Source organism: Scyliorhinus torazame, chromosome 17 (assembly GCF_047496885.1).
Source record: "Scyliorhinus torazame isolate Kashiwa2021f chromosome 17, sScyTor2.1, whole genome shotgun sequence".
Taxonomy (NCBI): domain Eukaryota; kingdom Metazoa; phylum Chordata; class Chondrichthyes; order Carcharhiniformes; family Scyliorhinidae; genus Scyliorhinus; species Scyliorhinus torazame.
Genome location: NC_092723.1, coordinates 161,180,647 through 161,193,306, shown reverse-complemented (window position 1 = coordinate 161,193,306; position 12,660 = coordinate 161,180,647). Strand labels below are relative to the sequence as shown.

The 12,660-nt window shown below is 40.2% G+C and overlaps 1 protein-coding gene across 3 annotated transcripts in view; it reads right to left on the bottom strand.

Annotated features, from left to right (window-relative positions):
- Window positions 1-12,660, bottom strand: part of rsph10b (radial spoke head 10 homolog B) — a 128,454-nt gene that overhangs the window by 44,679 nt on the left and 71,115 nt on the right. For all 3 annotated transcript variants that reach the window (XM_072481532.1, XM_072481530.1, XM_072481533.1), the window contains 4 exons: window positions 12,463-12,542; window positions 11,315-11,463; window positions 2,193-2,300; window positions 1,689-1,856 (listed from right to left, as the gene is read on the bottom strand). In XM_072481532.1, the coding sequence (XP_072337633.1) occupies window positions 1,689-1,856; window positions 2,193-2,300; window positions 11,315-11,463; window positions 12,463-12,542 (505 nt within the window). The remainder of the gene's footprint in view (window positions 1-1,688; window positions 1,857-2,192; window positions 2,301-11,314; window positions 11,464-12,462; window positions 12,543-12,660) is intronic.

The following is a 12,660-nucleotide window of genomic DNA, read 5'->3' as shown; positions in this document are numbered from 1 at the left end:
GAAGGAGGCCAACCCTTCGAAAGAGCACTCCAGCCAAGCCAAGCCCACTCCCCCTGCCCTGTTCCAGTAACCCCTTGACATAACCTACACATGTTTGGACACTAAGAGGCAATTTAGAATGGCCAACCCACCTAACCTGCGCATCATTCAACAATGGGAGGAAACCGGAGCACCCGGAGGAAACCCACGCAGGTACAGGGAGAACGATCAAACTCCACACAGTCACCCATGATCGGAATTGAACCAGGGTCCCTAGTGCTATGAGGCAGCAGTGCTATCCACTATGCCACTGCGCCACAGGGCAGCATACTCTCAGTACTGCACTGGGAAAGTCAGCCTGGATGATGTGCTTGTGTCTCTGGAGTGCTACCTTTTTTAAAATTTAGAGTATCCAATCATTTTGTTTTTAATTAACGGGCAATTTAGCATGGCCAATTAACCTACCCTGTGAGACCCACACAGACATGGGGAGAACGTGCAAACACCACGCAGTCACCCAAAGCCGGGTTCGAACGCAGGACCTCAGCACTATAGGCAGCAGTGCTAACCACTGCGCCACCATGCTGTCCTTCTGGAGTGCTACTTGAGCCCTCAAAATTCTAAGTCTGAGACAAGAAACTATTCCTACTGATTGAAGAGTCTAGGACTAGAGGACATAGTCTAAAAATTAGAGTCACACTTCTCAGGAGTGAGATTTGAAACACTTCTGCACAGAATTGGAACTGTCTTCTGCAAATGTCAGTTGTTGCTAGATCAGTTTGCAATTTTATCTGAGTGATAGATCTTGTAAACCAAAATGTATTAAGGGAAAGGTGGCAAAAGGTGAGTATACGGAGTTAGGTCACAGATCAGCCATTATTTCTTCCAATGGCAGAACAATCTCTAATTGCTCAATGGCCTAATCCTGTTCCTGTGTTCTTAAGAGTGCTCAATTGACCCTTGGCTGGGTGGCACCATGGCGCAGTGGTTAGCACTGCTGCCTCTTGGCGCTGAGGATCCGGGTTCGATTCCGGCCCTGAGTCACTGTCCGTATGGAGTTTGCACATTCTCCCCATGTCTGCGTGGGTCTCACCCTCACAATCCAAAGATGTGCCTGGTGGGTGAATTGGCCATGCAAAAATTACCCTGAAGTGGAACAAAAATTGGGTATCTAAATTTATATTTTTATAAAATTGACTCTTGGCTATCATTAGATTAACAGATATTAGGTTGACAAATCATAATGGATGATTAATAAGACTTCAAAATATTTTGATCAATGAAGCACAGAAGCATTGAGAAAAACGGTTGGTAAGTAAAAGTCAGGTATCATCGGCAATTAAGGAGAAACTCTTTTTGTTTACATGAATTATTAGGATCTGGAATTCACTACCTTTAAGAGTGCTGGAAACAGATTAAATCGCAATTTCAAAAAATACTTGAAGGGGAAAGATTTGCAGGGTATGGGATGGGACAGGCAAATGGGATTGATTGAAGAGCTTGCACAAACATGATGAGCCAATAGCCTCTTTCTGTGTTGTATCATTCGATGATTCTCCGAATTAACTTATACAGATTTTAAAGAGCACGGAGGTGCAATCCATGGAGATCAAATGTATCTTTATGAGGATCTTCTTCTTAGTTAACTTGCTGTTAAACAGAACAGTTTGTATTTCAAAAGATTGAAGAAATCAAAGCCATTTCATTACCTGCTCTGAAGGTTCTTGGGTCACTTGCATGGACATATCACTTGCTATGTGTATTACGTTCACTTCAACTGAAGTTCTAGAGGATGCAACTGAATTCTCGAGCAATTTCTTAGTCACATACACTTCTGCGCATGCAAGAAGTGCTTCCAGAAACTCCAAGAAAACCATCTGAATAAAAAGGTTTGCTGCTCACATCATCAAATAATAAACATTTATTAAATTTGCAAAGAAGTTTCACAAGTTTGATCTGAATTTTTCACAGTGACTTAAAAATAAAGGTGAGAAATTGCAGAATGTTCCAAAGCTCTTCACAACCAATCAAATACTGCTATGAACTGGTTACTATTGTAATGTAGTCAAACACAGCTGTCAATCTGTCCACAATAAAATGTGCTTTATATTGTATTTCAGTACATTTTCCAAGTGTTAGTTGGTTGCACTCTTCCCAGAGTTTGAAGGATATGGGGTAAAACCTCTAACTTTTTAAATGAAGACTTACTATACCTCTATGTTCATGTTATTGTAGGTTCCATCAGACACTGCAGGGTTGTCCTTAGACAAGATCTGTACGACATGGGTTGCTGTTAAGTCCTTGTTCAATAAATTTAGATCCTGCAATTACACAATGAAATAAAAAACAGGATAAATGCACAGAGTGCACAATTCTTTTTCTTTCCAATTAAAGGGCAATTTGGTGCGGCCAATTCACCTACCCTGCACATCTTGTTGGGTTGTGGGGATGAGACCCACGTAGACACGGGGTGAATGTACAACCTCCACACGGACAGTGACCTGGGGCTGGGATCGAACCCACGTCCTCAGCACATGAGGCAGCAGTGCTAACCACTGTGCCACCATGTTGCCCTTAAATGCACTTTTATAAACATGCAAAAAGCAAGATCATTCAGAATTTAGCAAATTTCAATTGTAAAATACCATATTTTATCTACCACGAAACATCGGCCGAGATTCTCCATTATGAGACCACCCCACTACTACTGCTAGCAAGGACGGAGAATTTGGCGCTCAGCTAAATCTCCCATTCATGGCAGTGGGACAAGAGGATCCCACTGCTGTGAACGGACAGAGAATCCCACCCATCCCCTCCCACAGGGATGGGTTAAATGACTGGGGACCAGCACTTGTTTGATTATCCAGCTGACCCTGATGTTAAATGCATAGAATTAGGCGAGAATCAGATGCAGCTGTTAAGCTGCATGCCAATGCTCACTGCCTCAGCTCACCAGTTGCTTGGATAAGATCTTAGAAGTCCAATTAGCACACAAAAGGTATTAACACTTACAAAAAAGATGGGAGAAAATTGCACACCCTAATTTACAGGTTTCCATTGTTCTGAGAGCAATTAATGCTGCAGCCCACGGATTTCCAATGTCAAATAATATAACACTGAACCCACTTCTTTTCAAAAGCAACAGCTACTTGTCTCCACCTGCTGGTTTTGATGCCTACACCTGAAACAAGAATGAGACTCCACTTATATGGCTCGCTTAAATAGGTCATTCGGCATGCCATTAATCCCTTTTCATATGTAGCATGTATAGAGCGGTGGTCATAAGCTAAGAATCCACAGACAGGAAGGGAATGGATGACCACCAGGCAGAGCAAGAGGATTAGGCAGGCAGTGCAGGAATCTCCTGCAACTATTCCCCTGCAAAACAGATATACCGCTTTGGATACTGTTGAGGGGAATGACCTCTCAGGGAAAGCAGTAACAGCCAAATTCATTGCACCACAGTTGGCTCTGCTGCACAGGGGAGGAGTAAAAAGTGTGGGAGTGAAATAGTTAGAGGGGATTAAAATATAAGGGGAATAGATAAGTGTTTCTGTGGCCACAAAGGAGACTCCAGGATGATATGTTGTCTCCCTGATGCTAGGGTCAACAATGTCTCAGAGCGGCTACAGGATATTCTGAAAGGGAGAGTGAAAGCCAGTGGTCGTTATACACATTGGTACAAATGACCGAGGTAATAAAAAGGGATGAGGTCCTAAGAGCAGAATATAGGTGGTTAGGAAGGACCTTGAAAAGTAGGACTTCAAAAGTAGTGATCTGGGGTTCACTACCAATGCCACGTGCTAGGCAGGGTATAAATAGCAGGATATATCGGGTGAATGCATGGCTTAAGAGATGGGTGAGGGGGAACAGTTTCAGATTCCTGGGACATTGGAACCAGTTCTGGGGAAGGTGGGACCAGTACAAATAGACAGGTTATACCTCGGACTGATGTCCTCGGGGGAGTATTTGTTAGAATGGTTGGGGAGGATTTAAACAAAAATGGCAGGGTGGCGAGAAGCAAGGAGTCAGAAGAGGGGGAATTAGGACAAGAACAAAAGACAGTAAGGAGAATAAGAAAAGTAATAGGCAGAGAAATCAAGGGTCAGAATCAAACAGAGCCTCAGTGAAAAATAGTGGGAATGAGATAAGTAAAGTTATGTTGCATTTGCAATAAAGTGGATGAATTGATTGTGTAAATAGATGTAAATGGGTAAGATATAATCGGGATTACAAAGACATGGCAGCAGGGTGACCAGGGATGGGTATTGAGTGTCCAGGGAAGGACAAAAAGAAAAAGGCGGAGGAGATTCATTGCTAGTTGAAGAGGAAATTTAACATAACAGTAAGGAAAGATATTAGCTCCGACAATATGGAATCTGTATGGGTAGAGCTGAGAAACACCAAAGGGTACAAAATGATAATCGGGTTGTATATAAACCCCCACAGACTATAGTGGTGATGTTGGTAATGATGTTTAACAGGAAATTGGAGATGGATGAAATAAAGGAACATCTGTAATTATGGGTGACTTAAATCTGCACACAGATTGGGCAAATAAAATTAGTCACAATGCCATAGAGGAGGAATTCCGGGACAGTATAGGGAATGATTTTTCTGGACCCATTGTCAGGTGGATGTACCTTTAAGAAATGGGTGTTTATCAAATAGCTGTCAGTGTGTGGGTGGAGCTGGGCTGTCTGTCTGTCTTTTTACTTTCGTTTTGAGCTCTCTCTCTAAAGAATGTCTCCAGATCACTTGATGAAAGTAATATCTGTTTTTGTAGAGAATTTAAACCTGCTGTCTATGTTAAAAAAGGATTTAACTTATGGATGTTGCTAGGAAAGGTATTAAGGGTTACCTATAGTGTATTGTATCTGTGGGGTTATGTGTGTTGGTGGTTGATAAGATGTTTACTGTGTGTTTGGGTTCATAGAATAAACATTGTTTTGTTTTTAAAATACTTAAGGTCTCTGTTGCATAACACTTGGAGAGTGGACCCTTGTGCTCCCGAGAAGCAAAATCTACTAAAAGTCATGAGTCAGGTGAACTCCATGATATACTTTGGAGTTTTCTAAACCCTGACCCATAACAAATTGGGGGCACGTCCGGAATAAAAGTCTATCTTTTGTGATTGGGTTGGCTTAGTGAACTTAAAGACAGTGAGGGGTGAGCATATTTGTGTTTGCTTTTTAGGTGTGGTATTCCAGTTTAAGTAGGGAGTGTGTTGTGGACAATGGCTCTTTCAGAGGCTCGGAAGTTTTTGGGGGGTGGAGAAGGTCACACACAGTACCTTACGAACAGAGACTAAAAAAAGGCTTTTAGATTTGACAAAGACATTGCAGTTAACGTTACCCGACAGTATACAAAAAGACAAGGTACTTACAGCAGTAGCTGAGCATTTAAAATAGCCTGAGATACAGTCTGACGCATTAGAACTGGCAAAAGTTCAGTTACAGATTAAACAACTGGAACATGAGAAAGAATTACAGCAGCTTGAATACGCAATGAGGGACTAAGAAAAAGAGAGAGAAAGAGATAGAGAAGAAAAAGAAAAAGAGATAGAGAGGAAAAATAAAAAGAGAGAGAAAGAGATAGAGAGGAATAAGAAAAAGAGAGAGAAAGGAAAGGGAAAGAGATAGAGAGGAAACGAAAAAGAGAGAGTTTGAATTTCGGAAAATGGCCATGAAACATGACAGTCAGTTGAAATTGGCAGATGTAAAGGGAAACGTACAGTTGGAGGATAGTGATGAGGATAATGAGCTTCAGTGTCATAGTCGAAGGCTTGGTGGGGATCTATTTGAATATGTCAACGTATTGCCAATGTTTGATGAGAAGGAGGTAGAAGACTTTTTCATTTAATTTGAGAAGGTAGCTAAACAAATGAAATGGCCACAGGACATGTGGGTATTACTGATTCAAACAAAGCTGGTAGGTAGAGCTAGTGAAGTGTTTGCATCACTATCAGACGAGGTATGGGAGACGTATGAGGAGGTGACAAAATCCATCTTAGATGCATATGAACTAGTGCCTGAAGCCTACAGACAAAGGTTTAGAAATTTAGGGAAAGAACCTGGTCAAACATACATAGAGTTTGAAAGGATCAAACAGAGTAATTTTGATAGGTGGATAAGGGCTTTGAAAATAGTCCAAACGTATGAAGCTCTCAGAGAAATTATACTTGGAACGATTCCGGAATAACAATGCCAGACTGTTTCAATGGAGTTTGCCGTTACAGCCATTTAATTTAAAACTAATACATGTGGCAGGATGAGAAAACATGATAGCCGATGCTTTGTCACGAATGTGAGGAAGAGAAGCAAATTTGGTGGAGGAAGAACTAAAATGGACTATGTTATTATACCTGTTTGCGTGTTTTGTTTTGTGAAACGAAAAAGCATTTTACTGTCAGTATATCTTAAAGGAAAGTGAAAAGGTGAAAAATGAATCCATCATAAAGTTGATGTTTTTTTTTCTTGGAGGGAGATGTCAGGTGGATATACCTTTAAGAAATGGGTGTTTATCAAACAGCTGCAGTGATGTCAGTGTGTGGGTGGAGCTGGGCTGTCTGTCTGTCTTTTTACTTTCGTTTTGAGCTGAAAAGCTGCTTTGTGGCTCTGTGTTTGGTTTCGTTTTCAGTTGGAGAGTTGCATTCAAACAAGAAGCTGTAGACCTCTCTCTCTCTAAAGAATGTCTCCAGATCACTTGATGATTTCAAAGTAATCCCTGTTTCTGTAGAGAATTTAAACCTGCTGTCTTTGTTAAAAAAAGGTTTAACTTATGGATGTTGCTAGGAAAGGTATTAAAGGTTACCAATAGAGTATTGTATCTGTGGGGTTACATGTGTTGGTGGTTGATAAGATGTTTACTGTGTGTTTGGGTTCATAGAATAAACATTGTTTTGTTTTTAAAATACTTAAGATCTCTGTTGCATAACACTTGGAGAGTGGACCCTTGTGCTCCCTAGAAGCAAAATCTACTAAAAGTCATGGGTCAGGTGAACTCCATGATATACTTTGGAGTTTTCTAAACCCTGGCCCATAACAAATTGGGGGCACGTCCGGAATAAAAGTCTATCTTTCGTGATTGGGTTGGCTTAGTGAACTTAAAGACAGTTTACTGTGTGTTTATAAAATGTTAACTGGGTTCAAAGAATAAACATTGTTTTATTTTTAAAATACTTAAGGTCTCTGTTGCATAACACCTGGAGAATGGATGCTTGTGCTCCCCATAACCAAAATCTATGTCTGGCGCAGAAATAAAACAGGAATGGTGGCCAAACCATGGCTTACAGTGGAAATTAGAGATAGTATTAGATCCAAGGAAGAGTTATACACGTTGGTCAGAAAAATACCACACCTGAGGATTGGGAGCAGTTTAGAATTCAGCAAAGGAGGATCAAGGGATTGATTAAGAAAAGGACAATAGAGTACGAGAGTAAGCTTGCGGGGAACATAAAAACTGACGGTAAATGTTTCTATAGGTATGTGAAGAGGAAAAGATTGGTGAAGACAAATGTAGGTCCCTTACAATCAGAAACAGGGGAATTTATAATGGGAAACAAAGAAATAGTTGACCAACTAAATACATACTTTGGTTCTGTCTTCAAAAAGGAGGACACAAATAAGATACCAGAAATGTTAGGGAGAAATGAGAGGGACGTGAGAGGAAGGAACTGAAGGAAATCAGTATTAGTAGGAAAATGGTGTTGGGGAAATGGATGGGATTGAAGGCCAATAAATCCACAGGGTCTGATAATCTACATCCAGACTACTTAAGGAAGTAGCCCTAGAAGTAGTGGATGCATTTGTGGTTATCTTCCAAGATTCTATAGACTCTGGGACAGTTCCTACAGATTGGAGGGTAGCTAATTTAACCCCTTTATTTAAAATGGGAGGTAGAGAGAAAACTGCGAATCATAAACCAGTCAACATGGCATCAGTAGCAGGAAAATTCTAGAGTACATTGTAAAAGATTTAAAAGCAGAACACTTGGAAAATGGTGGTGGAATTGGACAGTCAGCATGGATTTACAAAAGTGAAATCAGGCTTGGAAAAGCTATTGGAATTCTTCAAAGATGTAACTAGCAGTGTTGATGACGGGGAGCCAGTGGATGTGGATGATTTAGACTTTCATAAGGCTTTGGACAAACGTCCCACATAAGAGATTAGCATATAAAATTAAAATGCATGGGATTGGTGTGGTGTATTGAGACGCATAGAAAATTGGTTGGCAGACAGGAAACAAAGAGTAGGGGCAAACGGGTCTTTTTCCAAATAATAGGCAGTGACTAGTGGAGTACCACAGGGATCGGTGCTGGGACCTGTAATGAAAAAATGGAAAAATGTGGCATTTAGACCATGAATGTTGTCCTAGGAGGACTTGGGATTTTTGTTTGGGGAACCGATGTTGGACAAGCGGGAAGCGTGCGCTGGGACTCGTGGGGGCCGTTGCTTTTCAGGGAGAAGCGGCGGTTGGGAGCGCGAGCAGGAGGCAGGCACTGGTGCTCGCGGCGGCTGTTATTTTTAAAGAGCTGGAGGAAGGAAGAAGAAAAGGCTGTGAGGCTCACTTTTAAAAACCAAGCAACCCAGAAAATACATCAGAAGACCCAAAATTAAAAGAATAATGATTGACAAGGAAGACCTGAAGGTCTTACAACTGGCCCAAAGCATCCAAAGAAAACATCTTTTATATCCTTTTTTAAAAGTAGTTTTAATCTTTTAATTTGAAAATAAAGTTAAGTCAAGTTGATAACCTGAAAGAGTGGATATCAGAAAGTTTACTTACTCTACTTATAAAAGCCTGACTCGTGAGTAGAGCTATTGAGTGGTAAGTAAATGAAATCTTCTAGGAAGAAATGGGTTATACTGGTGACTAACTTGAAACATTAGTTTGACCCGAATAGCACCCACCTAAGTCTGCCTAGGAGTCAGGGACTCAAGGGAATCCCTGTACACCACTTAGAATTTCTTGACCCCTTTTTTGGTTTACGGGAAGATTTCTTGGTGATTACAACTTCAGACCCCAGATATTCACAATATATATTCACGATTTAGATGAGGGAACTAAATGTATTATCTCCAAAGTTTCAGGTGACACAATGCTGGGTGGGAGGGTGAGCTGTGAGGAGGATATAGAGATGCTTCAGTGTGATTTGGACAAGCTGAGTGAGTGGGAAAATGCATGGTAGATGGAGTATAATGTGGATAAATATGAGGTTATCCTCTTTGCTAAGCAAAAGCAATATTGAGAGGTGAAACTGCTACCAACGGAGTCTTGATTGGTAATTAAAAAGTTGTTAGCCTTTCCCAGCAGTCAATAAACACCTCTCCCCTATTGTATTGGGAAGCCCTTTCTGGCTGTGAACATGGGATGACAGAAAATAGAGAAGATATGGGCAGTGAGCCATCAATGGCTGTGAACCCATTGAGTATATAAAACTGAAAGTAGCATGGGAAAGGTTTGAAGAGGCTCAGAAGAAGATGACGGAGGTTTGGCAGAAATTATTTGGTTTAAGACCAAACCACTGATGTGGGAGATATGGCGCATTAATTATGTTACACCATTACCAAAGACAAGTTGTACTGTTGTACTGACTGAACTAAATGATTTTGATCATAAATAATGTTTCATAAGTTCACTTGTTATGAAATACAACAGCATAATGATTCTCATCATCTTACCAAGTGATTTCTTGAAGCGCTTTTGAAAAAACTGAAGAGACAGACATGCAAAAGGCACATTAAAAAAAAGCAAAAAAAGTACCTCATTGCTTGAAAGCACTTTGGGACATCCTGTAATCATGAAAGGTGCTATAAATCCAATCTTTCCTTTATAGATTACAATTTATGGGAAAACATTAAAAATTTGCCCATTATCATTTTAATCATCTAATTTCTGTGTGCCTTTTTAAACCACTGCAGATCATGTGGTGGAGGTACACCCACAATGCTTATAGGAAGGAAGTTCCAGGATTTTGACCCAAAAACATTAAGAAATTTAAGAAGTGCTTTCATAGGGTTAGATGTTATGGAGTACAGGGCACACCCCTAAACATAAAATGTTTGGACCACTTCCGGCAATGACTTGTTCCACCCAAGAAAATTCCCAAGACAAGAGCCTAAATTTGTGATAATAATTGTTAAGACATCCTGGGCAAGTGCATGATCAGTTACAGCCTTACAGATCTCAGAGTCCCAACATAAGTGAATTAACCAATAATTGTGTACTTCCCTGAGATCTTTAACCCTTGATTGCTCCAATAAGGAACACACACCAGATTTATAAGTAAAACATTAACAAACTGTTTATTTATAACAAGAATAAAAGATGAACATATAATGGAAATAATAGAATGATGGTCTATTAGTCTACCTATTCCTAAAACCACATCCCACCCTCCACTCAGACAGACAAAAGACAGACACATGGTGACGGGGTTGGAAAGGTTAAAAAATAACAGGGATTAAGAGGTATGAGAGATTTGAGGATCTTCGTTGCTGGGATTGATGTCCTTGTAGGCGGTAATCCTGTCAGAATGCGAGATGTTGAACCGTTGGCTAGTTTGGATCTTCAAGCTGGACCACTCAGGCAGTGGGATCCCCTCTGCAGACACACACTAACTTGTGTTGGCCTGAGCCTTGCCCACGGACGATTTACTTCAGGTCTGCTCAGTTTCTGATGTGTGGTCAGCTTCAGCAGACTCACCAACAGCTCGTCTCAGTTAAACAGAATAACAGAGCAGTAGTTTTCGCAAGGCCATCGAATGGTCTGGTGCCTTTAATGGGAGAGGAATACGGAAAGTTCCCCTTCCCCAGCTCTGTCTTCAGGCTTTGAGTATTCACAAATTGCTCTGTATACCTGAAGGGTGTTTCAGCTAAGATTTGCGAGAGAATTCCCCTCTTCTGGGAAAGAGACTCAAAAGGATTCTGCTTAGCTCTACAGGTCCCAAACAAAACTGAAAGCAAAAATACAGAGAGAGAGACCAGCAGGACATTCTAGAGTAATCCGGATCAATCTGCATCGAGAATTTGCCACGTCCCAGGAAATGAAAGCTGAAAGGCTGCCAGCCAACTCTGTCAAGACGTGTCACCACTGATGTCAGCATATCCTGCTACTACTTAAAAAAATTAATGGTGTAGGCCCCAGCAATATCCAGTGCAGGAATCATAACAGCCAAAAGAACAGGAATTAAAGTGGAAACAAGAGTCCAACAAGGATTCATAGGAGGGTTCCTTACATAATATAACAATGTCAGTGACTAGTGATAAACCTTAACATAATATTCAATCATGAGATATATCATTGTTGCACAAAACAGTGTCCAAGAATGTACCTTGAGCATCCACATGAAGTGCCTCATTGTCATAATGTTGGTGTTGGGTGGCCTTCGATTTTGTATGCAGTAGAATCTGTATACCTCCCAGCATTTATTTATATAGCCAAGTGCGATTACAACACATTGATTTTCTTGAAACAGATTTCCTGCATCAAAAGGGAATCCATCAGGACAGAGGACAACGGAGAAATAGCATGGTCGGCAACATTTATATTTTTACCTCAATTTCGCCTTTTAAATGTTATTTTCACTATGCCTCCCTTTGGGATACTAAACAATAGCAATTTAATCAACTAGTTATAAGCCAATAAGGTTTATATAGTATTACAAAAATAGAAAAAAATTCCAATAAAAAGTCTAACCTCTGTACTTAATTGACTATAAGGATGCTGAAAATTACATACACCAGTATATGTCTCACCATTTCCTCTTAACCAAAACAATTTTCAGCAGCAATTGTATATCCATGTTTTCTTAGGGCAGTGAAGATGATTATTTAATAAATTCCTAAATACAAAACAGTTTTGATCTGAAAACAGATTATGCAAACAATCCAGGTAGAATATCTACCCTGCCCAACATAATTGCCTATTTTGTGTAAATTCACAAGAAGTTCACTATGCAGAAGTGTTGATGAACAATTTCATTCCAAGGTTATTTTTTTAATACTACATGTGAAACCTTTGTTAGTAAACAATTAAGTTGTATTTTCACTAGATGAACACCAGAGTTGTGTATGGAACGACTATCATGTGCAGCATCTGCAATGGGCACATACACTTGTTGTCTTGTCTTGTGTTGTCTTGACAGAAATTAGCTTGTCGATGATATGTATAGTGTAGAAATTTGCAACAAATAACTACCCTCACCCTCATCAGAGGGTTATAATGCCATGTCTTATTTTAGCATTCAGAGTAGAGGAACAACAATTGACAAAATGATTCCCAGCAATGATCCTGTAACACTGCCCATAATTTACAAGTGACAAGGTCAGTACACCAATTGGGTCCACATCATTCCTACAAAATTTCAGAATATATCCTCACAATCTCAAATTTTATTCAGATTAAGCAAAGTAGAAGCACAGCAGATCACTGTGAGCTCAGTGGTTGGTTTATTACTTTGTGGATGTAAATTGTACATACCGTTAACATTGCAGGCGTAAGGAATAAGGTTGTTGGTCATTAGCTTAGATAAACAAGCAGCAAGTATTGAACCATGGCCTCTGAAATCAGAACATCATCAGTGAGACAAAGGGTATTGGTTCGGTTTAAGAAAGTTACAGTAGACAAGGAGCCACGTAATATGTTGGGAATTTTATGCTTTAACCTTTCCTTGGATAA